Source organism: Pseudonaja textilis, chromosome 1, assembly GCF_049901715.1.
Source record: "Pseudonaja textilis isolate UNSWEBS1 chromosome 1, rPseTex1.2, whole genome shotgun sequence".
NCBI lineage: Eukaryota > Metazoa > Chordata > Lepidosauria > Squamata > Elapidae > Pseudonaja > Pseudonaja textilis.
The window spans coordinates 322,239,468-322,265,449 of record NC_141990.1 but is presented as its reverse complement, the minus strand read 5'-3'; the positions used below and the strand labels follow the sequence as shown (position 1 = coordinate 322,265,449).

Genomic DNA, 25,982 nt, shown 5'->3' with positions numbered 1-25,982 from the left:
TTATCACCCATCCCCTCCCCACTTGTGACTGTAGGACTGTAACTTTTTTGCTTGTATACTTAATATTTATATTGACTGTTTCCTAGTACGATTTGATTGCTTATTGTACCCTGTGACTATCATTAAGTGTTGTACTTGATGATTCTTGACGAATGTATCTTTTCTTTTATGTTCACTGAGAGCATTTGCACCAAGACAAATTCCTTGTGTGTCCAATCACACTTGGCCAATAAAGAATTCTATTCTATTCTATTCTATTCTATTCTATTCTATTCTATTCTATTCTATTCTATTCTATTCTATTCTATTCTATTCCATTCCATTCCATTCCATTCCATTCCATTCCATTTACAAAAATGTACCCAGCTCAGGGTACAGCAAATGCCAGCATTATTCAGATGACCTTGGCAAACAGCAAGATTGATATACAGAGACTGGCAGAAATTGCTCAAGCAGGAACCGGGAAATTAAATCAATGACTCACTGATAACATCGGTGGTGGATGGTTTTGCAATCTGAGGCACGTAACTCGGGCCGGGTCGGGGAGTGAGTATTTCGGAAACCGGAGACAAGCTGGCTGATTTGCAAGGAGCTGGATGGGTTTCATTCTGGAAAGAAAAAGTGGATTGAAAGGCTGAAGGGCGCCAAAGGTTTTATCGGTTTGTTTGATGGAACCTCCAGGAGGGACAAGGTTTTACCTTTATATCCTGACTGAATGATCTCATTGGTCACTTTCGGAAACGGGATGTGGGGACTTTGACTCCCAGAATTCCCCAGCCAGCATCGGTGGGTTTAAAATCCCAGAATTCCCCAGCCAGCATTTATGGACTTCAACTCCCAGCATTCCTTAGCCTGCATTTTTGGACTTCACCTTTCAGAATGCCTCAGTCCACACGTGGACTTCAACTACCAGAATTCCTCAGGGATCATGTTTTCCAAATTTGGCAATTTGTTGAAGTGTGGATTTCAATTTTTTGCAATGCTAGCTTTAGTCTGACATGGCATAGATCACGGGTCTTCAAAATTGACAGCTGTAAGACTTGTGGACTTCAACTCCCAGAATTCCTCCTCCAGTCATGTTAGCTCAGGAATTCTGGGAGTTGAAGCCCACAAATCTTAAACTTGCCAAGGTTGAAGACCTGTGGCGTAAGAGTTTCCAGGGGGTTGGACTAGAAGACCTCCAAGGTTCCTTCCAGCTCTGTTATTCTGTTAATACTCTGTGTTAATTCTGGGAGTTGAAGTCCACACGTTGACTGAAGAAATCCGGAAGCTGAAATAGCACTAGCAATAGCACTTGGACTTATATACCGCTTCACAGTGCTTTACAGCCCTCTCTAAGCTGTTTACAGAGTCAAAATATTGCCCCCAACAATTGGGGTCCTCATTTTACCCTCCTCAGAAGGACAGAAGGCTGAGTCAACCTTGAGCCTGGTGGGATTTGAACTGCCAAATTGCAGTAGGAATATCTTGCAGTACTGCACTCTAACCCCTGCGCCACTGAGGCTCTCTAAAATCCACCAATGCTAGCTGAGGAATTCTGGGAGTTGAAATCCATGGGATGTTGGCTGGGGAACTGGCTAGCTGAACCCCAATTTTTACAGCCTTCCCGCCACCTGCTGCCACCTTGGATCGATTAGAACCAGGCTGTGAAGCCTAAAGTGTCAGATTCGTGAGAGAAACATGGCTTGAAAAGAGGAAACACCTCACAACCCACATTCCTCTGGCTTCTATTGAACCCTGTCGTGTTGGTCACGCACCGCAGGGCTGGTTTTTTGTTTTTGTTTTTTTGATTCAGGGGAAATTTATTTCCAATCCGATCTTTGCCTCCTTGTCTTGGCTGGGACTGATGAGTTGGACGGCCCCAATCAATGCCACTCTATTTTCCCACCGCCCTCAAGGTTTACAACTGCAGCAATCTTGCCAGCAGCCATTGATCGAATTTGCACAGCAGGGGAATGGCCCCGAGGGTGGGATTTGACCTCTGGGCTGCCCTCTCAAAAGTGCCCATCGAAACACATAAGCCTCCTTTTCCCACAGCGCCAAACATCCTTCAGTGTCGGTCAGCTTCCAGGAGGTGTAGTAAGCGGAGGGGTAGGAGCTTCCCCGCTCCGCAGTCCTCTGGAGCAGGACGGCCCCCGCGGTGGGATACAAATGATTTGACAACCGGCTCGCCCCAAGGGTCAGGTTTGGCCTTCGTAGGAGGGATGGCCAATCCCCGTCTTCCAGCCCCACCACACATTCGGGACCAGCCTTCCGCCACAGCCCTGGGCGAATCGGTGGTTAAATTACCCCACCCCCTGCTATCAAAGTGGACCCTGGGGCACCGTGGTGAAAATGGAGAAACGGGAAAAGGAGTGGCTGGCACGAGAGGAGGACGAGGAGCAGGAAAAAGAAAGAGTGACATCGGCCACTCTGCTGCCCGTTTCTACACTGCAGCGCAGCGCAACACCAAGGATCCACTTGGATAGAAGGGGAGAGGGGGCGTGATTTAACAAACGGTTCATCTGAACTGGTGTGAACCGGCTGAATCCCACCACTGGATGGTCCCCCCCGCACTGCTACATCGCTAGCGTCAGCCTGCATTACAAAGGGCTCTTCTAGGTTTAGGCGTTGGTGGGTCGGTTCCTCCGCAAAGAGCCGTTTTGAGCTTTCGGAAAGCCACTTTGACATTCCATAGTCCTGTGATGGCGAATCTATGGCACGCATGCCACACAGGTAGCAGGCAGAGCCATTGGTGCGGGCAGGGGAGCCCCAGCCAAACTTACCTGCACTGCGCATGCATACACCTCCCAGCTGTTTTTTCGGCCTGTTTGAGGCCGTTCTCACCTTCCTGGAGGCTCGAGGGAAGCCTCGGCAGCCTCGGCAGGCCAAAAAATGGGCCCCTTTTGGCACGTCCGGTATTTCCAGAAGGCCTCCCGAAACTGCAGAGGTTTCCCTTGAGCCTCCAGGAGGGCAAAAACGGCCTCAAACGGGCTGAAAATCAGCTGGGAGGCGCGCGCATGTGCAGTGCAGGTAAGGGGGTGGGGCGGGGGTATTGTGCGCACATGCGCGTGGGGGGGGCAGGGTACACGCACAACAAAAAGGTTCGCCATCGCCGCCATAGTCCAATCGAGCAACTGGCTCAGTTTGGGCTGCACCCCTCCTCATCTCATTTTTAGTAGCTCGGTGATGGGCAGGGCTTTTTTGCGGAAGGGACGAACAGCCGGTAGAAGTTGGCGAAGTCCAAGAAGCTCCGTTTCGTGGGGCTTCCCACTCTAATATTGCCTTCACCTTCGGATGAGGAGAGCACGTCTTTCTCCTTCCGTCCTGGCCATTTTAATTTTTTTTACGGAGGCACGATGGAGAGCGTTTTAACCAACTGCATCACTGTTTGGCTTGGGGGCAGCAGTGCCTCAGACAGAAAGTCCCTACAGAGAGTGGTGAGGACAGCGGAGAAGATAATAGGAAACTTGCTTCTCATTATTCAGGATACTGTTCATAAGTGCTATGCGCTTAGAGCTCAAAGCATCGTGAGAGACCCCACACACCCACTTTACAGTCTGTTTCTGTTTGCTGGGAGCGGGTGTCAAAGTATTTCTAGCAGGACTACCAGATTCTGTAACAGCTTTGTTCCCTAGGCCGTCCATCTGGAAAATCTGCAAGATCCTTTTTTTCTCACGTGTACATGTATACATTCGAACTAGACCGAGTTGTTTCTCTGTGTCGTATAATATACATGGGTATATGCATAATTTTTAATTTACTTATTTGTTTATTACGTCGTGGTTATGTAGTGCATATTGGAGGTGGCGACCCTTTGAGAGCTATACGGCAACAAAATTGCATTTGAATGTATGCAGATTAGTGTACATTCAAAGTGACAATAAAATTAGTCTATTCCATTCTCCCAAAGGTGCTTTTTTCAGGAGGCAAATGTACTTTCTTGTTTTTTTCTTTTGAAAACGTTTCACTTCTCATCCAAGAAGCTTCTTCAGCTCTGACTGGATGGTGGGGAATGGAAGGATTTATACTCCTTGCAGACATCCTTTTGGAGGGTTGTTGAAGCACTTGGAGGTTTATCTGTGTCCTCAGAGTCACCTGAGTGGTGCTCCTGGTTCTTGGAGTTGGCATTTTTTCTCTCTGGAAATCCATTCCTACTCCCACCCCATTCTGTCAGAGCTGAAGAAGCTTCTTGGATGAGAAGTGAAATGTTTTCAAAAGAAAAAGCTCTTGGGAACTTTGAATCCCAAAAGTAAAACTTTATTGGATAGACCATCTTGGAACTGAAGAAGCAAAACCATCTCAGATTGTGTCTTCTTATTTCTTCTTCCTCTTCTTCCTTCTTCTTGTTTCTTCTTCTTCCTCTTGTTTCTTCTTCTTGTTGTTGTTTCTTCTTCTTCCTCTTGTTTCTTCTTCCTCTTGTTTCTTCTTCCTCTTCTTCCTTCTTCCTCTTCTTCCTTCTTCTTCCTCTTGTTTCTTCTTCTTCCTCTTGTTTCTTCCTCTTCTTCCTTCTTCTTCCTCTTGTTTCTTCTTCTTCTTGTTTCTTCTTCTTCCTCTTGTTTCTTCTTCTTCCTCTTCTTCCTCCTTCTTCCTCCTCCTCCTTCTTCTTCTTCCTCCTTCTTCCTCCTTCTTCCTCCTCCTTCTTCTTCTCTTTCTCCTTCTTTCTCTTCCTTTTCTCCTTCCTCTCCTGCTCCTCCTCCTCCTCGCATATTCCTACAGGTGTAGGGTCCGCATTTCGGATCATTGAACGCCACTTTGGATGTTCAGCTGCGTTTCCCCGCATTAAAATCTTGCTTAGTTAAACAATAGATTTCCCCCAATCCTCCCACCCGCTGGCATTCACATGGTCCAATTATAGTAAATTTTGTTGTTGTTGTTGTTGTTGTTATAGGGGACGTTCCACTCCTCCATCAAGCACCTGCAGGAGTGACCTTGGCATTTTGGAAGCTCTCACAGTCCATGAACAAAATTTTGGCCTTCTGTTTCCTCCCCTACACATTCCACCCTTCTCCCCTCTTTTCGTTGGCACATTGAATAACAACAGAAGCTAGAAGGCAATCAAGCAATTCAATCTTGACACTGTTTGTACCTGTCAAGAAAGAGGGTGTGGGGGGGGGGGCGAGCAATCCTGGAAAGGAGAGAGGGGTTCTCCAAGGCTACAAAAGAAGAAATTAAAGAGTTGGGGGAGAGGAACAGGGTTGCAAAATTGATCCCCACTTTCTCCTGTTTTTTCCCTTTTACTCTCCAAGCCAGCCCAGATGGTCTGGTAATCGCTCTCTTTCTCTCTTCTTGATTTTCTCTCTCTCTCTCTCTCTCTCTCTCTTTATATATATATATATATATATATATATATATATATATATATATATATATATATATATGGAGAGAGAGAGAGAGAGAGAGAGAGAGAGAGATATGGAGAGAGAGAGAGAGAGAGAGGGTGTGAGTAGTTGTGCTTTTAAAGCACAACTACTATGATGTGGGAAAATACCCGAACAAAGCCGAATGCCATATATATATATACATACATACATACATACACGTATAGATAGATATAGATATAGATATAGATATAGATATAGATATAGATATAGATATAGATATAGATATAGATAGATATAGATAGATAGATGGATGGATGGATGGATAGATAGATAGATAGATAGATAGATAGATAGATAGATAGATAGATAGATAGATAGATAGATAGATGATAGATAGATATGTTTTCTTAAGTTTTCGCAGGTACTTACATGTATGGTATCCAGCTTTGTTCAGCTATTTTCCCACGTCAGTGTAGCTGTGCTTTTAAAGTGGTAGCAACGTTTCGGCAGAATCTCATCTGCCATCATCAGGCTTCTGTATTGCGTTCACCTGTATAGTGTTCGCCTGATGATGGCAGATGAGATTCTGCCGAAACGTTGCTATAACTTTAAAAGCACAACTATAATGACATGGGAAAATACCCGAACAAAGCTGAATACCATACATGTAAGTACCCGCGAAAACTTAAGAAAAAATACATACATACATACATACATACATATATATCTTTTTCTCTCTGTCGCTTTCTCTCTCTCTCTCTTTCTCTCTCTCTCTCACACACACACACACACACACACAGATTCCCTGGCCAGCCCTCCCCTCCCCCCCTCCTCCCTTCTGCACGGCTGCTCTAATAGCAATTAATTATACATTAAAATCCTCCCTGGAATTGAAAGCCCTCGGTGGGCTGCTAATTAACGGAGCTCCCCAGCTTTTGAGGAGAGGGCACGGGAAGCCCAGCGGAGCCGGAGCGGGGGGGGGGAGAACGGGGAAGGGAAGGGAAGAAAAAGAGAAAACAGGCAGAGAGGGAGCCTAGCAACCGGTGTCACCAGCACCGCCGAATTGCAAAATCAGCTTCCCAGCCCAGATGTTGCCTGCCTGTCTGTCTGTCTGTCTGAGGGGAGGCTTCCCGTCTTGCCAGCCGCCCCTTTTCATTCCTCTGCAATATTCACACACACACACACACACACCAGTTTCTGGTTTTGGATTTTGACGAGGCCGAGAATACCGTCCCTCAAACCTATCGGGTTTATTCATCCAGGGAGTTCTGTGGAACTCTGAGGTCGGAAACCGGTCTGGATGTCTTTCTCCAACACGTGGTTTGCTTTTCAGATCTTTTGTCCTGTGATACGGGTAGCGCTCGACTTACGACCAGGATGGAGCCCATATTTTTCATCGCTAAGCAATTGTTAAGTGAGCTTTGAACCATTTGAGGGCCCTTTTTTGCTAATTAACGGAGCTCCGTTGATTAGCAAAAAAGTTGATTCCCTGCCATCGTTAAGTGAATCATGCAGTCCTTAAGTGAATCTGGCTTCCACCATTGACTTTGGTTTTTTGGCAGCCAGCTGGGAAGGTCACCAAGGGTGATCACACAACCCGGGGGGAGGGGCGGAAGAACAGTGCAACCGCCATAAATACAGGCCAGTTGCCAAGCACCTGGATTTTGATCATGTGACCAAAGGGAGGCTGCAATGGTCCTGTGAAAATGAGTTATAATAAGTCACTTTTTTTCAGCGCCATTCTAACTTCAGACGGTCACTCAATGAATAGTTCTAAGTCAAGCACTACCTACATTTTGAGTTTTTCATATAAACCTCTTGGATTCTTGGAGCCAAATCAGTCAGTCAGTCAGTCAATCAGAGTTAGTCAGTCAGACAGACAGACAGACAGACACTCTGACAGTGAGACAGTCAGTCAATCACTCAGACAGACAGTTAGTCCAACAGAGTGTCAGTCAGTTAGTCAGTCTGTCAGTCAATCACAGTCAGTCAATTAGTCTAACAGTCAGAGAGTCAGTCAGACAGTCAGACAGTCAATCAGAGAGTCAGACAGAGAGACCGAGAGTCAGTCAGTCAGACAGACAGACTCTCTGACAGTGAGAGAGTCAGTCAGTCAATCATTCAGACAGACAGTTAGTCCAACAGTCAGAGAGTCAGTCAGTCAGTCACAGAGTCAGACAGTTAGTCCAAAAGTCAGAAAGTAAATCAGTCAGTCAGTCAATCAGAGAGTCAGTCAGACAGACAGACAGACAGTCAGAGTCAGTCAGTCAGTCCATCAGTCAGACAGACAGTCAGTCCATCAGTCAGTCAAACAGACCGACAGTCAGAGTCAGTCAATCAGTCAGTCACACAGTTCAACAGCAACAGTCCAACAGTCAGAATCAGTCAGTCAGTCAATCAGAGAGTCAGTCAGACAGATAGACAGTCAGACAGACTGTCAGAGTCAATCAATTAGAATCAGTCACACAGTCCAACAGCCAGAGTCAGTCAGTCAGTCAGTCAGTCAATCAGACCGACCGACAGACCGTCAGAGAGTCAGTCAATCAAACAGACAGACAGACAGTCAGAGAGTCAGTCAGTCAGACATACAGACATACAGACAGTTAAAGAGTCAGTCAGTCAATTAGACAGTCAGTCAGACAGTCAATTATGTTTGAGGAGAATTTTAACATTTTCTTTCCTAAAATAGCAAATTGGGTGGGGCAGCATTTACAACCCCGGATGTGCTTGATGTACAGTAACCCTCTGATCTACAACAGTTTGTTTAGTGACCAAAGTTACAACGGCACTGAAATAAGTGGGCTATGACCATTTTCCACACTGAAGACCGTTGCAACATCCCCATGGTTGCATGATCAAAATTCAGACGCTGGGCAACTGGTTCATATTTATGACACTTGCCGTATCCCAGGGTCATGGGATTCCCTTTTGTGACCACCTGACCAGCAAAGTCAACGGAGAAGCCAAATTGACTTAACAGCCGTGTTACTAATTTAATAACTGCCGTGATTCGCTTAACACCTGTGGCAAGAAAGGTCCTAAAATGGGGCAAAACTCACTTCACAACGGTTTCACTTAGCAGCAAAAATCTGGGACTCCGTTGTGGTTGTAAGTTGAAGCATAGCAAAAGTACGGGGGGAAATAAGAGCCTTGGGGTGGTGCAGTGGCTATAATGCTATATTGCAGGCTGACTCTGCCCACTGCCAGCAGTTCGATCTTGACTGGCTCAAGGTTGACTCAGCCTTCCGTCTTTCCAAGGTTGGTAAAATGAGGACTCAGATTGTATGTAAGTCTAAGTGCTATTGCTATCATCTATCTATCTATCTATCTATCTATCTATCTATCTATCTATCTACCTACCTATCTATCTATCTATCTATCTATCTATCTATCTATCCATCCAACATCTATCGTCTATCTATCTATGTATCTTTCTACCTATCTACCTACCCACCTACCTACCTACCTACCTACCTACCTATCTCTATCTATCTATCTATCTATCTATCTATCTATCTATCTATCTATCTATCTATCTATCATCCATCCATCCATCCTCTCTCTCTCTCTCATCTATCTTTCATTTAATCTATCTTCTGTCTATCTTCAATCTCTTTCTCCCTCCCCCTCTCTCTCTCTCTCTCTCTCTCTCTCTCTCTCCACAGTATTGCAGGCTAGAATGCAGTATTGCAGGCTATCTATGCTCACAGCCAGGAGTTCAATTCTGATGGGAGAAGTGAAGTGGTATATAAGTCTTAAGTGCTATTGCTATCATCCATCCATCCATCCATCCATCCATCCATCCATCCATCCATCCATCTCACATTTAATCTGTCTATTTTTTGCCTATCTACAATCTCTCTTTCTCTCTCTCTCTCTCTTTCTCTTTGTCCCCCCTTTCCTCCCTCCCTCTCTCAACAGTAGTTAGAGTGCAGCATTGCAGGCTGACTCTGCTCCCAGCCACCAGTTCGATCCTGGTGGGGCTCAAGGTTGAGACTCAGCCTTCCATCCTTCTGAGGTCGGTAAAATGAAGGCCCAGATCGTTGGGGGCAAGAGGCTGACTCTGTAAACCCCTTAGAGAGGGCTAAAGCACTGTGAGACAGGATAGAAGTCTGACTGCTATTGCTAAAAGGCAAATTCATTCAAGGAAAAGGAGTATGGAGTAGACACAGTCCTTGAGTTATAACCACCCTTCCACTTACCAAATTTGGGTCCTTGCCTTTAAGAGCTGTGGGGCTGTGGCTGGATGCCAGTGAGGCTGGGCTGTTCGTAAAGCCCCTTTGGCTGGGCTGTAGGGCAGCAGAGGCGCACCGTGGGCTCCCATGCTCAGAGGGAAGGTCCTGGAAGGGGGAAAAATGATTTCATGCCTTCAGTTTTGTTGAGATATTTGGTACAATAGGGAACCATTCAGTGTGGTGGACTGCAATTTTTTTTAACAACCTGGTTGGGTAGGCGTGGTTGGGTAGGCGTGGCCGGCTGGTCATGTGACTGGGTGGGTGACATCACTCATCACACCCAGCTCTGCCTCCCAGCCACTCGCCTCAAAAGCAGAGGTAGGATTCAGCCGGTTGCGGCCAATCCCATCACTTGGCTGGCCCCACCCCTACCTGTTTTTGGCCTTTTTTGTTTCGCCGTTTTTCAAGCTTTCAAGTTTTGGGCCCAAAAAAACAGCCTGAAAATGGTCCAAAATATGGCCTGAAAACCGCCCCACCCACCCCCAAAAAGGGTGGGAGCAGAACCAGTCGGTGGTGGGATCGGCCAGTTCGCCGAACTGTGCCTAATCTTAACTGCTGGTTAAGATGGTGGTCCGTGAGAAAATTTTGGTGGGCCGCAGAAAAATGTCACACTCAAAGCAATGAATCCAGGCTGCGCGGGAACACAAGGCTGCGCCGCCCACATGGCCCACGGGAACACAAGGCTTGCGTCGCTTGCATTGCGAACAACACGAGGTAGTGAGGGGACGGGGGGAAGGTCGGAGGGTGGGGGAACTTGCCTCACTTGCCCCATGCGCCTCGCCTGGCCGCTTCTTTCCGCTTCTTTCTTCTTCTTTTGGCTGCATGTAAGGAAAGCAGCCAAAATCTTCCTTTCTCTCCCTCAAACTCCGCCAGAAATGAGTCTTGGGGACCCTGCAAGGCCTCCTGTTCCAAGAGGCTGCGCTGGCAGAGACTCATTTCAGGCGGAGTTTGGGGGAGAGAAAGAGAGATTTCTGCTGCTTCTGCTGCTTTCCTTGCAAGAAGCCAAAAGTCTCTCTCTCTCTCTCTCCCTGAGAATGGAGCTGGAGACGGTATCCTGCGATCTCAAATAAACAACAATCGATCCAGTGGTGGGATTCAAATTTTTTTTACTACCGGTTCTGTGGGCTGTGTGGCTTGGTGGGTGTGGCCGGGGAAGGATACTGCAAAATCTCCAGTCAGAGGTGGGATTTGCCAGTTCTCCAAAGTACTCCAAATTTCCGCTACCGGTTCTCCAGAACTGGTCAAAACCTGCTGAATACCCACCTCTGGATCGATCGGTAGGAAAACGGGGTGGGGGATTTTCCTGCAGCCTTTTTGTGGGATTTTCTCGGGGTCTCTGGTCCACGGGATTTAAAATGATGAGTTTGGGGGTCCCTGAGGTCCAAAAGGTTGGCGACCCCCGGACTCGAAGACCTCCAAAGTCCCTTCCAACTCTTGTTATTTTGCTATCTGAGACTAAGAGGGGTGGAAGTCATGTCACCTATCTGGGATATACCTAATCAAATTCAGCCTCTTCCCTACCGGTACTCTTCCCTAAGTGTTGGATCTTAAATCTCCAGGATTCCTTGGGATCTTCTGGAAGTTCAATTCAAACATCTGGAGATCTACCAAACGATGGAAGGCTGACCTCACTTCTGAGGAATGTGTGAAGAGGCCTGTGCACGTTTTCTGCCTTGTCTTTCTTCCTTTCCGTCAGTGTAAACAGAGAAAAGGGAACTCAACCATGTGCAGCCTCGGTTGGTGCCAAGGAAAATCAAAGCCAAGAATGCTTTGAACTGGTGGGAGGGAAAAAACCACAGGAAGAAGAACAATTTTATAAAACAGGCGGGACAACAGAAGCCTCTTAGCTGTGCCCGAACAAGAGTAGCCTGAGAGAGGGTGAAATGGTGATTTTTTCTTTTTTTTAAAGGGCCCTGCAGGAAGATTTATTTGCATTTTCTCCCTGTTGTTTCTCATTCAATTTGAGAGGGAGGGAGGGAGGGAGGGAGGAAGATGAGAGGCAGGGATGAAGGAAAGGGCTGAAGAAACAGGAAAGTAAGAGGCGGAGGGAGGGAGGAGAGAGAGAAAGAGACAAGGAAGAAAGAGGGAGAGTGGGAGCGAGGAGAGAGAAAAAGAGACAGAAAGAGACAGAAAAAAAGGAGAGAGAGAGAAAAAGAGACAGAAAGAGACAGAAAGAAAGAGGGAGAGTGGGAGCGAGGAGAGAGAAAAAGAGACAGAAAGAGAGAAAAAAAGGAGAGAGAGAGAGAAAGAGACAGAAAGAAAGAGGGAGGGGGGAGGGAAGAAAGAAGGAAGATGAGAGACAGGGACAAAGGAAGAGACCAAGGAAACAGGAAAGTAAGAGGCGGAGGGAGGGAGGAGAGAGAGACAGAAAGAAAGAAAGAGGGAGAGTGGGAGGAGGACAGAGAGAGAGAAAGAGACCGAAAGAGGGAGGGAGGGAGGGAGGAAGGAAGATTAGTGGCAGGGCCAAAGGAAGAGATCGAGGAAAGAGGAAAGTAGGAGATGGGAAGGAAGAAAGGGAGGGAGAGGAGAGAAAGAGAGAGAGAATAAGGGAAGGAAGGAAGGAAGGAAGGAAGGAAGGAAGGAAGGAAGGAAGGAAGGAAGGAAGGAAGGAAGGAAGGAAGGAAGGGAGGAAGGAAGGAAGGAAGATGGGAGCAGGGAGCGAGGAAACAGGAAAGGAGGCGGAAGAAAGAAGGAAGAAAGGGAGGGGAGAAGAAAGCGAGAGGGAGAAAGAGACAGAAAGAGAGGGAGAGTGGGAGGAAGGAGGGGGAAGAAAAGAAGGGGAAAGGGAAAGGAAGGGAAGAAGGGGAAAGGGAAAGGAAGGGAAGAAGGGGAAAGGGAAAGGAAGGGAAGAAGGGGAAAGGAAGAAAGGGAAAGGGGCAGAAAGGAAAAGGAAAGGGAGGAAGGAAGGAAAGAAAGAAGGGAAGAAGGGGAAGAAAGGAACGAAAGAAAAGCAAAAGGGAGGGAGAGAGGGAGGAAGTTGTGATGTATGGTGCTTATACCTATTTGGCAGAGCGGTGGGGAAGGGGTGGGGTGTGAAGTGAATCCCCCCCCACATTTCCAGCCACAATCATTTCTCCTGCTTTCATGCAGCCCTATGGAAATGACCCTGGGAGGGAATCTCTTGTGAAGCGTGAACAGCTGCCTGGTGGGGCTGGGCCTGTCAGAGACATAGAAGTATCTCTTAGCAGCCATAATTGTCCCTTCCACCACCTCACGCCACAATCTAAACTCAAGGAATTTGAGGAATTTGAAAGGAATTCCCAAGCTGCCCCAAAATGAGGTGGAAAACCAGAAGCCTCTTTGGCAAAGGGGGGGAAAAAAATTGGCAAGAGAGAGAGATTTGGGCACTGAGGTAAAGCAGGGATCTCCACCTTTGACAACTTTTGAGACTTGTGGACTTCAACTCCCAGAATTCCCTAGCCAGCATGGCTGGCTGAGGAATTCTGGGAGTTGAAGTCCACAAGTCTTCAAGTTGCCAAGTGTGGAGACCTCTGAGGTAAAGGGACTCCTCGACTTACAACCTAGCCCCCCCCCCAAAAAAAACGTACATCGCTAAGCGAGACAGACATGCGTTAAGTGTGTTTTGCCCCCATCTTATGACTTTTCTCACCGCATTTGTTACGCGGGATCCCTGCAATGGGTCACACCGTTGTTAAGTGAATCGGGCTTCCACGATGACTTTGCCTGTCAAGAAGGCTGCCCAAAGGGATCACGTGACCCTGGGACGGGGCAACTGGGACCGTCATAAATAGGAACCAGTTGCCAGGCAACCGGATGTAAATCACGTGACCCTGGGGATGCTGCAACGATCATCAAGTGTGAAAAGTGGACATACGTCACTTTTTTCAGGGCCGCTGTAACTTCCAATGGTCACTAAATGAACTGTTGAAGGTCGAGGGCTACCTAAACTTGATGGGCCCCTCCGTCGCCTGCCTAATTCTGACAGAAGATCCTTAATTCCCATTTCCTAAAATGTGACGAGAAGGTCCAGGAGAGACATGATAGCAGTCTTCCAATATTTGAAGGGCTGCCACGGAGAGGAGGAAGGGGTCTGTCAACTCGTAAAATATTTCTATGTTTTTTTTTAGAGTTGCCAACAGAAAGGGAGGGGGGGCAAAGGGGTTCGAAAGGGCAGTGCGGCAGCTTGGAAATCGAAAGTGCATTCCATAAATAGTTTTTCAAAGATAGTAACTCGGTGACTGAAGTTTCTGCTGGGCAAAATTCTAACTGGAGAGCATGACTGATGACTCTGGGCTATGGAGGTGTCCCATTGGCGGATATATGAATTATGATACACCTAGTCGGGTGGGGGGAAACTAGGGTCAAGAGTGACAATAAATGATGTGTCTCAGAGTCGGCTACACCCAGGCAGTGCCAGACATGTTAACTCCCAATAAATCCTTTTGAAGTTTTGGACATTTGGCTCGAGATTCATGATTTAAATGTGGGGTAACTGCCGGAATCCTGACAGGGTTCAAGCAGAGGTGGGATTCAGCCGGTTCGTCCCAGTTCAACTGAACCAGATGTTAAATTTACATCTGGTTCGCTGAACCGGTAGTTGAACCGACCGGCTAGCCCCACTCATCCCTCCCTTCCCTTCCCTTCCCCTCCCAGGAATGTCCACGCGGCCCATTTTGGATGCAGGTAAGTGCAAGGTCCGCGTGGAGGCTCTGGGAAAGTGAAAAACGGGCCGAACCAGAAGTTCCGGAAATCCAGAAATGGGCCTGTTTCTGGTTTCTGGAGGGCCTCCAGAGCCTGGGGGGGGGGGCTGTTTTCACCCTCCCAGAAGCTCGAGGGAAGCCTCCGGACTCTGGGGAAGGGGAAAAATGGCCCTCCAGGAAGTTCCGGTAGGCCACGCCCCACCATGGCCACGCGCACTCAGCAACCGGGCAGAGAACCGGTTGCTGGGATTTTTTGAATCCGAACATCACCGGAAGCTTTCAAGAAGAGACTAGCCCGCCATTGGTCAGAAATGGTGTAGGGTCTCCTGCTTGGGCAGGGGGGGGGGGTTGGACTAGATGACTTTCAAGGTCCCTTCCAACTCTGTTAATCTGTAAATCTGTAATGTGCCTCCATTCCAGCCTGTTTTTCCTGATTAAACCCGTCCGGTGATTCCACAGGCATCCATCCACAAGCAACACATTTTTATTTTCCAACCGGGCACTTAAGAAAACCTCCGACAACACAACTCTGGTGTCAAGCTGGCTCACACACCTCGGTTTCTCTTCCCAGCCAACCCGAGATTGCTGCTTGAACGCCTGTATTACAGTTTCTTTTCTTGGTTTTAATCCTTCCGGGTTCTCTCGGGGGAGCAACAGAGGAAATGGTTTTCGACTCACTACTGCGGAATGTAAAACCAATTATTATTTTCCTGTCCTTTTCTTTTTCCCCCTTGCAGAAATTCCAAAGAAGTCCAATGGAGGACTGCTGGTTTTCTCACCTTTTCAGAAGAAAAAGGGTTGTGTTGGCCAATGGTTATCTACTAGCTATGTTCCCACATGTGCATTTAACCAGGTTCCATTAAAGAGCCGGTAGCTGCACTATCCATTGGTTGGTTTGAACTCCCATTTAGTTCTGGCTTTTCGGTGGCTTGGCTGGATCTGGTTAAATCCAGTTCTTTGGGCTGGTTCATGAATTGGGCATATCCAGAAAAAGAGGTCAACTCAACGTCAACCGAATCATGAATTGGAAGGAGTCTCAGAGGTCATCTACTGTAATATTGCTTGTTTGCTCAGTGTAATATTCAATCAATCAATCACCAATAGAGCTTGAAGGGACTTTGGAGGTCTTCTAGTCCAACCCCCTCTATCCCATTTCAGGCAGGTGGCTTCTTGACAACCTCCAGCGATGAAGCACCCACAACTTCTGAAAGGCAAGCCGTTCCACTGGTTCAATTGTTCTCAATTAAGCAGTGGAATTAACGTTACTTCAATAATTAAGATAATTAATTAGGTTAACAATCTATCATTGTTAATTGTATACGACAGTCCTCAACTTACGACAATTGGGACGGGAATTTGCCTTGCTAAACAAGGCATGTGTTAAGGGAGTCGTGCCCGATTTTATCATCTTTTTGCCAGGGTTGTTAAGCGAACCTCTTTAGTGGGTAAGTGAACCATGCGGTCGTTAAGCGCATCCGGCTTCCTCCCATTGATTTTCCTGGTCAGAAACTGGCTGGGAAGGTGGCAAAGGGTGATCGTGTGACCCCGGGATGCTGTAACCAGCGTAACCGTCATAAACACATGCCGGTTGCCAAGCGCTCACATTTTCATTATAATGACCCTGGGAATGCTGCGACCGTTGTTAAGAGTGTGGATTTTTGGTGGTAAGTCGCTTCATCCAGTGCTGTTGCAACTTCAGGTGGTCACGAAAGGAATCTCTACAGACTTTTGGGCTCTACAATTTGGGGTGAACAGGCTTGGAAAGGGGTGGGAGTAGGAATGGATTTCCAGAGGAAAATTGCAGATTACGAGAACCATTTGCACCACTCAGGTACCCTGAGGACCCAGATAAACCTCCAAGCGGCCTCAGTGACTCTCTAAAACAATGCAAATGACCAGCTGTGTCTTCAAGGAGTATAAATCCTTCCGTTCCCCTCCATCCAGTCAGAGCTGAAGAATCTTCTTGGTTGAGAAGCAAAATGTTAGTCCAGCCTCTTCTTGAAAGCCTCCAGTGATGAAACTCCCACAACTTCCAAAAGCAACTTCTATTCCATCGATTGATTGTTCTCACTGTCAGAAAGTTTCTCCTTATTTCCAGGTTAAATCTCTCCTTGTTCAGTTTCCATCCATTATTCCTTGTCTGGCCTTCGGGTGCTTTGGAGAATAGCTTGACCTCTTCCCTCCTATCTGTGGCAGCCCCTCTCAAACATTGGAAGGTCGCTATCATGTCTCCCCTGGTCCTTCTCTTCACGAGATTAGCCAGGTCCAGTTCCTGAAACCGTTCATCGTATGTTTTAGTCCCCTAATCATCCTGGTTGCTCTTCTCCGCATTTTTTCTAGAGTCTCAACATCTTTTTTTTTACAATGTGGTGACCAAAACTGGATGCAGTACTCTAGGTGTGGTCTTACTAAGGCTTTACAGAGTGGTATTAGTACCTCCCTTAATCTCGATTGTATCCCTCTGTTAATGCAATTTAGGATTGCATTGGCTTTTTTGGCTGCTTCTGCTGCACACTGCTGGCTCCTATTTAACTGGTTGTCCACTAAGACAAATCATTGGGACCAGACTTCCAAACTTGTGGATTCGGGGTTGGATTTTGTATGGGACACGTATATTTGTCTTCGTTTGTAATCCCATTTTTCCTGACCTGCCATTGTTCCGATATTCTCCTTCAACTTGTGACAAACGTTTCTGTGAGCCTTTTAAATTGCAGCTGCCCAAACTGCGTACGATCCTCCCAATTTGCACAACATGTATAAAACATGTTGTGCAAATCCAGCAAAATCTCTCTCCTTCTGTCTCTGTCTCTCTATCTCTGTCTCTCTTTCCATCTCTGTCTCTCTGTCTCTCTCCATTTCACTCTCTCTCTCTGTCTGTCTCTCTCGCTGTCTCACTCTGTCTCTGTCTCTGTCTGTGTCTCTGTCTGTCTGCCTCTCTCTCTCTCTCTCTCTCTGTCTCTCTCTGTCTCTCTCTGTCTCCATCTCCCTCTCTGTCTCTGTCTCTCTCTCTCTCTTTCCGTCTCTGTCTCTCTGTCTGTCTCTGTCTCTCTGTCTGTCTCTCTCCGTCTCACTCTCTGTCTGTGTCTCTGTCTGTTTGCCTCTCTCTCTGTCTCTGTCTCTCTCTGTCTCTGTCTCTCTCTCTCTTTCTGTCTCTGTCTCTCTGTCTGTCTCTGTCTCTGTCTCTCTGTCTGTCTCTCTCCGTCTCACTCTCTCTGTCTGTGTCTCTGTCTGTCTGCCTCTCTCTCTGTCTCTGTCTCTCTCTCTCTCACTATCTCTCTCTGTCTCTCTCTCTCTAAGGAAGAGAGTGAACGTAGAGGGGTGGGGGGGAGGATAGGAAAACAAAGCAGAATGTGAAAATTGAGGTGCTGTTTTTCTCTTTTTTTTTTCCCTTATTTGCAAGGAGAGTTTTTCAAGCCAAACTTTTAAATGTTTATTTTGCAGTGTGTTTCAGTCCGTCTTTGGGTTTAGGTGAGACGCATGCGGCTTTGATCCCAAGCCAGGCATTTTCCAGAAGCTGCCCACGGTGGGTATTGGTGGGGGCACCAATTGGCACAAAGGCAGGAAAAAACCAGCTGCAAATACTCAATCACGTTTTCTACGGAGGTAGGGAGAATGCAAACACTCCCACGTTCCTGCAGGGATATAAATGCACGGAGGGAGCAATAGGCCACCCACGTCAAAGAGCCACGGCTTTCATCTTGCCAGAAGTCAGAAAGAAGCGGCTGGTCTGACCCCCAGAATGAGCCCGGAGTGTAATTAAGACTTTTTTTTTAAATAAAAAAAAGAGGAAAAGTGCAAAGCTGCGTGGAGAAATAAAGCGACGGAGGGTGAAACCGCCCGGAATCCAGCAGCTTTGAAACTCCTGCATAATTTAGTGTGAAAACCTCCTGAGAGCCGCTCGTGCCTGCAGCAGGAGCCGAAGCTTCCCACCACGGGAGAGAACGGCTGCCACGATCCCTCTCCCTTCCCTCCCCACGTACCTCGTCCACAATCAGGTTGCAGTCGCTTTTCTCTCCGTCGCTCTCCTGCAAGACAGCCAGGAAAAAGAAACGGGGAAGGAAGGAAGCAGGAGAGAGAGAGAGAGAGAGAGAGGAGGAAGGAAAGAAGGAAGGAAGGAAGGAAGGAAGGAAGGAAGGAAGGAAGGAAGGAAGGAAGGAAGGAAGGAAGGAAGGAAGGAAAAAGGAAGAAGAGATGGGAGAAGAAGGAAGGAAGGAGAAAGAAAGGAGGGAGGGGGAGAGAGGGAAGGAAGGAAGGAAGGAGAAAGGAGGGAGGGAGGGAAAGAAAGAAGGAAGGAAGGAAGGAAGGAAGGAAGGAAGGAAGGAAAGGAAGGAAGGAAGGGAAAAGGAAGAAGGGAGAAGAAGGAAGGAAGGAGAAAGAAAGGAGGGAGGGGGGAGAGAGGGAAGGAAGGAAGGAAGGAGGAGGGAGGGAGGGAAAGAAAGAAAGGAAGGAAGGAAGGAAAAGAAGAGAAAGGAGAAGAAGGAAGGAATCAGGAGAGGGGGAGAGAGAGGAGGAAGGAAGGAAGGAAGGAAGGAAGGAAGGAAGGAAGGAAGGAAGGAAGGAAGGAAGGAAGGAAAAAGGAAGAAGGAAGAAGGAAGAAGAGATGGGAGAAGAAGGAAGGAAGGAGAAAGAAAGGAGGGAGGGGGAGAGAGGGAAGGAAGGAAGGAAGGAGAAAGGAGGGAGGGAGGGAAAGAAAGAAAGAAGGAAGGAAGGAAAAAGAAGAGATGGGAGAAGAAGGAAGGAAGGAGAAAGAAAGGAGGGGGGAGAGGGAAGGAAGGAAGGAGAAAGGAGGGAGGGAGGGAAAGAAAGAAAGAAGGAAGGAAAAAGAAGAGAAGAGAGAAGGAAGGAAGGAGAAAGAAAGGATGGAGGGGGAGAGAGGGAAGGAAGAATGAATGAAGGAGAAAGGAGAGGGAGGAAAGGAAGGAAAAAGAAGAGAAGGGAGAAGAAGGAAGGAAGCAGGAGATGGGGAGGGGGAGGAAAGGAAGGAAGGAAGGAAAAAGAGAAGGGATAAGAAGAAAGGAAGGAGAAAGGGGGGGAGAGGGAGGGAAGGAAGGAACAAAAAAGAAAAGAAGGGAGAAGAAGGAAAGACAAAGGAGGGAGAGGGAGGGAAGGAAGGAAAGAAAAAGAAAAGAAGGGAGAAGAAGGAAGGAGAAGGGAGGGAGGGAAAAGAGAAGGGAAAAGGAGAGTGGAAGGAGAAATAAGGCAGAGAGGGAGGGAGGGAGAAAAGAAGGAAAGAAGGAAGGAAAAAGAAGAGAAGGAAGGAAGGAAGGAAGGAAGGAAGGAAGGAAGGAAGGAAGGAAGGAAGGAAGGAAGGAAAACCATCAATTTTGCACCCTCCTTGGCAGAACATTTCAAAGGAAAACAGAAAAATGGACAGGAAACCTGCCCAGCTGCTAATGAACCCACCCTTGGTATAAGTCGGTGGGGAAACCCTTGACTAAATTGTGGCCCGACTCTCTATTTTCGCAGCACAAAGATTGCATCTCCTGGGGAAAAAAAATAATAATTATCTCTGGGATGGCTAAGAAGGGGCCCCAACTTGTTGGTATCAAGCCAATTAATTAAGACTCTGGAATTCAGGAGCCAAACCTCCAGATCTCAGCAGGGAGACTCCAGTTCTATTTTCAAAGCAAATTAATTTTTCAGAAAAGATTGAGGTCAACTTGGCTCCAGCTAATGAGCCCGGCTGCCCATCTGGACATCTTCAAGTTATAGGTGATCCTTGACTTATGGCTGCAACTGAGCCAAGGTCGTAAGTTGTCGCTATGTGAGCTGACTCCATTTTATGAGCATTGGGATGTTTGTTCGGTGAGTCTCCATGGGCGCTCAGCGGGTCACGTGGTCATTAAGTGAAGCATGTGGCTGCTAAGCAAATCCAGCATATCCAGGGGGCATTTTTGTTGTTGTTGTTGCCGTTTTCTGCTAGAAAAGGGGCAAAAGACACAAATCATGACCATGGGATAAAATCGGTCATAAATGCGAACCAGTTGCCAAGCACCAGAAATGTGATCGTGTGGAAAGTAGCCGTAACTTCGAGGACGGTTTATAAAGGCAGGTAGCCTTCGACTTACAACAGTTCATTTAATGACAATTCAAAGTTACAATGGCGCTGAAAAAAGTGACTTACGACCATTTTTGACACTTACGACCGTTGCAGCATTCTCAGGATCATGGGATCAAAATTCAGGCGCTTGGCACCTGACTCGTATTTATGACGGTCGCAGAGTTCCGGGGTCAAGGCGATCCCCTTTTGCGACCTTCTGACCAGCAAAGTCAACAGGGAAAGCCAGATTCGCTTAACAACTGCATTACTAACTTAACTGCGGCAAGAAAGATCATAAACACAGGGCAAGATTCATTTAACAACTGTCTTGCTTAACAACAGAAATGTTGAGCGCAAATTGTGGTCGTAAGGCGAGCACTGCATATGCTCCAAAGTCAAGGGAGAAGCCAGGTTCACTTAAAACCCTACTACTAACTTAACAACTGCAGTGATTCACTTAACAAGCGTGGCAAAGAAGGTCATAAAATGGAGCAAGACTCACTTAAGGACTGTTTCACTTAGCAACAGAAAATTGGGGCATAATTGTGGTCGTAAACTGAGGATTACCTGTAATTTTAATGTTCCTGTCATGATATGTAATGGCTTCAATTTCTTGAAGAAAAGTGCTTTTACTCTTATTTTTTGGTAATTTAGCCAAGTTTGGGAAGCACTGCTCTAACTGCTGCACCACGCTACTTTTAGCTACTGGGGGCTGCTCGAGCCATACACCCGCTTTCCGTCAGGACAAAATTCCTGCAAAATGAAAAACAGACACTCACATAACGCCCTACCTCCTCCTTGTCCTGTAGCTTGGCCTTCACCCCGCTGCCTTCGCTCCGTTCTTCGCCTTGGATGCTCTCTGGAGGAGACGCAGAATTGCTCTGCAGGTTGCGGAGAAGAGATGGAGGCAAATGAACGAACGGAAAGAATCGGTGGGAAAGCCCAAGTCCATTTCTGGCGTTTCAAATCAGGGGGTCTCCAACCGTGGCAAACTTTAAGGCTTGTGGACTTCAACCCCCAGAATTCTCCTCGGTGTGGCGGGCTGAGGAATTCTGGGAGTTGAAGTCCACGAGTCGCAAAGCTCACAAGGTTGGAGATCTCCTGCTCCAAACTGTAAGACGGTGGCTATTATTTAATTACAAGTAGGATTACTTCTTCCCTAGCCCAGTGTGCTGGCTGGGGAATTCAGGGAATGGCTTTTGTAAAAATACAAAATAGAATTTTTCAACCTTGGCCACTTTAAGATGGATGGACTTCAACTCCCTATGTTGGTTGGGGAATTCTGGGAGTTGAAGTCCACCCGTCTTAAAGTGGCCAAGGTTGAGAAACACCGTTCTAGGTTCTTCAATCCACAGCCTTCTCCACCTGGTTGAATTACAACCGAAGGAACTTCAAACAGCTCAGTCATCGTTGGCATGGGCTGGGAATCCTGGGATCTGTAGTCTATCTTCACCAGCCTACAGACTGTGATCACAGTCCCTTCCCTCAGTCTGCATCTCCTACTGGTATTATAAAAGGGATTTTTTTTTTTTTGTAATTTTCTGACTCAAGGTGTAAGCCATTCAGAATCATTCAGGGGACAGTCAGTAGCTCTGAAAACCAATATTGACCAGTGAGAATATAAAGTTAAAGCAGAATGATACAAAACCTCATTGTAAACCAGTATTTTAGGCCGTCCAGAGTTGTCCTCTGATAAGACGGACGGCCAATAAATGTAATAAATAATAATAAATAAAACCTGGTCAGGTTTTCCCCTCCCTCACAGATTGTGGGTTTGCAGTCTGTGCGTTTGGGTGTGTGTATGTTTTGCAGAACCAGACGCTCAAAATTTGGTTCCTTTTTCCAAGCAGATGAGAGTTGGAAAAAAAAACCAGGACGGATTGTCTGAGGTTCCTCTATATTGTTATTTATTAAAATTATTATTCATCTCGCATTTATTATCTCCCCATTATTACTTTATAAGTAACACAAGGCAACGTATATAACTCAAGGCAACATACATACCTAATATTCCTTCCTCCCCTCATTTTCCCACAACAACAATCCTGTGAGGTGGGTTTGACTGAGAGAACGTGAGTCACCCGAAGTCACCCAGCTGAGCTTTTTGCCCAAAACAGGACTAGAACTCACTGTCTCCTGGTGAATTGGCCCAAAGTCACCCAGCCAGCTTTCATCCCTAAGACAGAACTAGAACTCACTGTCTCCTAGTGATTGGCCCACCCAGCCGGCTTTCATGCCTAAGGTGGGACTAGAACTCACAGTCTCCTAATAATTGGCTCAAAGCCACCCAGCCAGCTTCCTTGCCTAAGGTGGGACTAGAATTCACTATCTCCTGGTGGACACCTAGCTGGCTTTCATGCCTAAGGTGGAACTAGAACTCACTATCTCCTGGTGGACACCCAGCTGGCTTTCATGCCTAAGGTGGAACTAGAACTCACTATCTCCTGGTGGACACCCAGCTGGCTTTCATGCCTAAGGTGGAACTAGAACTCACTATCTCCTGGTGGACACCCAGCTGGCTTTCATGCCTAAGGTGGAACTAGAACTCACTATCTCCTGGTGGACACCCAGCTGGCTTTCATGCCTAAGGTGGAACTAGAACTCACTATCTCCTGGTGGACACACAGCTGGCTTTCATGCCTAAGGTGGAACTAGAACTCACTATCTCCTGGTGGACACCCAGCTGGCTTTCATGCCTAAGGTGGAACTAGAACTCACTATCTCCTGGTGGACACACAGCTGGCTTTCATGCCTAAGGTGGAACTAGAACTCACTATCTCCTGGTGGACACCCAGCTGGCTTTCATGCCTAAGGTGGAACTAGAACTCACTATCTCCTGGTGGACACCCAGCTGGCTTTGATGACTAAGGTGGAACTAGAACTCACTATCTCCTGGTGGACACCCAGCTGGCTTTGATGCCTAAGGTGGAACTAGAACTCAGCATCTCCCCTGTGATTGGCTCAACGTCGCCCAGCTGGTTTTCATGCCTAAGGCAGGACTAGAACTCACCACCTCCTGGTGATTGGCCCAAAGTCCCCCAGATAGTTTTCATACCTAAGGTGGAACTAGAACTCATGGTCTCCCGGTTTCCTGACTGATGCCTTCACCACTAAAACCAAACTAGCTCTTGCACACATCGTACAGCCTGAGCTGACCCCAGGATCAGCACTTTGGGGTCTGCCCCAAAGTGTTCCCCCCCTCCCAATTTCCCTCAAGCATAGACCCGGTTGGTTAGGCTTACCCGACTCTGTGGGTTTCCTAGAACGGAGTCAGTTATCCGACATTTGGGGGGAAGGGAAAAAAAAAAGACGGTTAAAAACATGGAATTAGGCCTTTGCGACGATAAGCTCAGAGCGCTGAATATAACAAGGAAAGATTAGGTGCGTGCCCGCACAGGTGTGTGTGGCACACGCAGAGTGAAAAGCTGCCCAGAGCAGGCTGAAGTGCAACGGCGTAGAACGGCTAGATAATAATAAATAAAACTTAACACAATGAAAACAGCCTTGTTTATGAAAGGGGCTTTGTTCCCACGGCTTCCTGAGTTAACCCATTTCCTGGCTTCACACAACAGCGATAGCACTTAAAATCTATACGCCGCTTTACTCTGCTTTTACAGCCCTCTTTCTCTCTCCCTAAGCGGTTTACAGAGTCAGCCTCTTGCCCCCCAAAATCTGGGTCCTGCAATAGATTATAACATGCCACTGTTGAGTGTTAGGGCCCACTTATTATTATTATTATTATTATTTTTTAAAAAAGAGCATTTTCCATCTGGCATCCGCAGCAATTTCTTCTTCTCCCAGTTCTGCGTGGCCTTCTTGTAAAACCCGTAGTCCCTTGTCTGGTCACCTAGGATCCCCCCGTCGCCCGAGGCGATCAATCACCAGACCGTCCCTTCAACCGAAATGATGGGTCGCCACGGTGAGGGAGGGGGGGGGGCATGGGGGGGGCGGGAAGAAAGCGCCTGGGCCATCAAACATCGCTCGTTGGGCTGGCTCCCAGCGTTGGCAAGGGAAGGTTGGAAGAGAAAGGGAGAGAAAAAGGCGTTTCGTGGCCTCCAGATTCAAAAGGGAGGCCTGCCAAGGAAGAGCGGGCGGTGGGTTGGAAGAAGTCCCAGAATGCATCTGGGCCAAGAAAGCTTTGGCAAAGGGGGGCTTTGGCAAGCAGGCTGCCTCGGATCGGGCCTGCTGCAGGCCAGGCGATTCGCAACCATGTGTGTGTGTGTGTGTGTGTTTGTGTAATATGGTCTCTTCCTTCCCCCTCCCTTGCCACAAGGCCTGGATCTGACTTCTCACACAGGCAGGTTGTGAGAGACACCCCTCCCCAGATCTCTCTCTCTCTCTCTCTCTCTCACACACACACACTCTCTCTGTGCCGTCTTTTGCTCACCACCAGTCTAGACAAGCACAAATCGGCAGGCAAAAACTACACAACGAACAGCAGCACTGCAGGCAGAGACTTTTGGCCAGAAAAAGTTAGAGAGCTATCTTGGAAAAGGGGTGCATATTCTCTGAAGTTAGCACAAAGAGGGAGGGAGGTAGAGGAAGGAAGGAAGGAAGGAAGGAAGGAAGGAAGGAAGGAAGGAAGGAAGGAAGGAAGGAAGGGCAGAGGGAATGAATGGAGGAATGGAAGGATGGAGGGAAGGGATGGAGGGAAGGAGCGAGGGTGGGAGGAGGAAGGAAAGAAGAGATGGGAGAGACAGGAAAGGAGGTAGAAGAGGAAGGAAGAAAGGAATGGACAAAAGAGAGAACAGAAGAGAAGAAGAGAAGAAAGGAAGGGAAGAGAAGAGAAGAGGAAGGAGAGGTAGCAGGTAGAAGAGGAAGGAAGGAAGGAAAGAAGGAAGGGATGGAAGGGAGGAATGGAAGGGAGGAAGAAGAGATGGGAGAGACAGGAAAGGAGAAGAGATAGAAGAGGAAGGAAGCAAGGAAGGAAGGAATGGACAAAGGAGAGAACAGAAGAGAAGAAGGGTAAGAGAAGAAAGGAAGGAGAGGTAGCAGGTAGAAGAGGAAGGAAGGAAAGAAAGAAGGAAGGGATGGAAGGGTGGAAGGGAGGAAGAAGAGATGGGAGAGACAGGAAAGGAGAAGAGATAGAAGAGGAAGGAAGGAAGGTGTCAGCCTTCAAGATTTTCTTCCTTTGCTTTGCATCTTTCGGCTGTCATAAGTAACGGGGGGAGGAGGGGGGACATGGTTATGGAAAGCAAGCTGGAGGTGTTACAAAACAGAACTGTATAAGTTGTGCGTGGGGGAAGATTCTTGCTTAGGCTTCTATCCTATGCTATGTGCAGCCGCAACTCTTTATCAAAATATGTCAAGGTCAATGGACAGAGGCCTTATCACCACCTGGAGGTGCCCACATGATGCTATACACAACTTTTAATCGGATGAGCCAATCGAACTATTGGGGGGTGGGAGCGTCGCCATCACTTTGTATATGTGATTTACGCACCCATTTTCTCAGATTCAGAATTCTTTTGTTGCTACCACCTGACTTCCAGTAAAAGATACCTTTTCTCTAATTAAGGGAGTCTTAAGTATTTCTTTATTGGGTTTTGAATGGAGCACCATCTGACAGAAGGAATGGACAAAGGAGACAACAGAAAAGAAGAAGAATACGAGAAGAAAGGAAGAGAAGAGGAGGGAGAGGTAGCAGGTAGAAGAGGAAGGAAGGAAGGAAGGACGGATGGAAGGAAGGAAAGAAAGAAGGAAAGAAGAAAGGGATGGATGGATGGAAGGAAGGAAGGAAGGA

At 47.3% G+C, this 25,982-nt stretch overlaps 1 protein-coding gene across 3 annotated transcripts in view; it reads right to left on the bottom strand.

Moving 5' to 3' along the window:
• TLE2 (TLE family member 2, transcriptional corepressor) overlaps nt 1-25,982 on the bottom strand; it is a 68,699-nt gene that overhangs the window by 17,832 nt on the left and 24,885 nt on the right. For 2 of the 3 annotated variants that reach the window (XM_087922662.1, XM_087922663.1), the window contains exons 8-12: nt 23,482-23,498; nt 21,019-21,120; nt 18,180-18,224; nt 9,506-9,643; nt 485-608 (exon numbers count right to left, since the gene is read on the bottom strand). In XM_087922662.1, coding sequence (XP_087778788.1) covers nt 485-608; nt 9,506-9,643; nt 18,180-18,224; nt 21,019-21,120; nt 23,482-23,498 — 426 coding nt within the window. The remainder of the gene's footprint in view (nt 1-484; nt 609-9,505; nt 9,644-18,179; nt 18,225-21,018; nt 21,121-23,481; nt 23,499-25,982) is intronic. The other variant, XM_087922664.1, reaches the window with a different exon arrangement.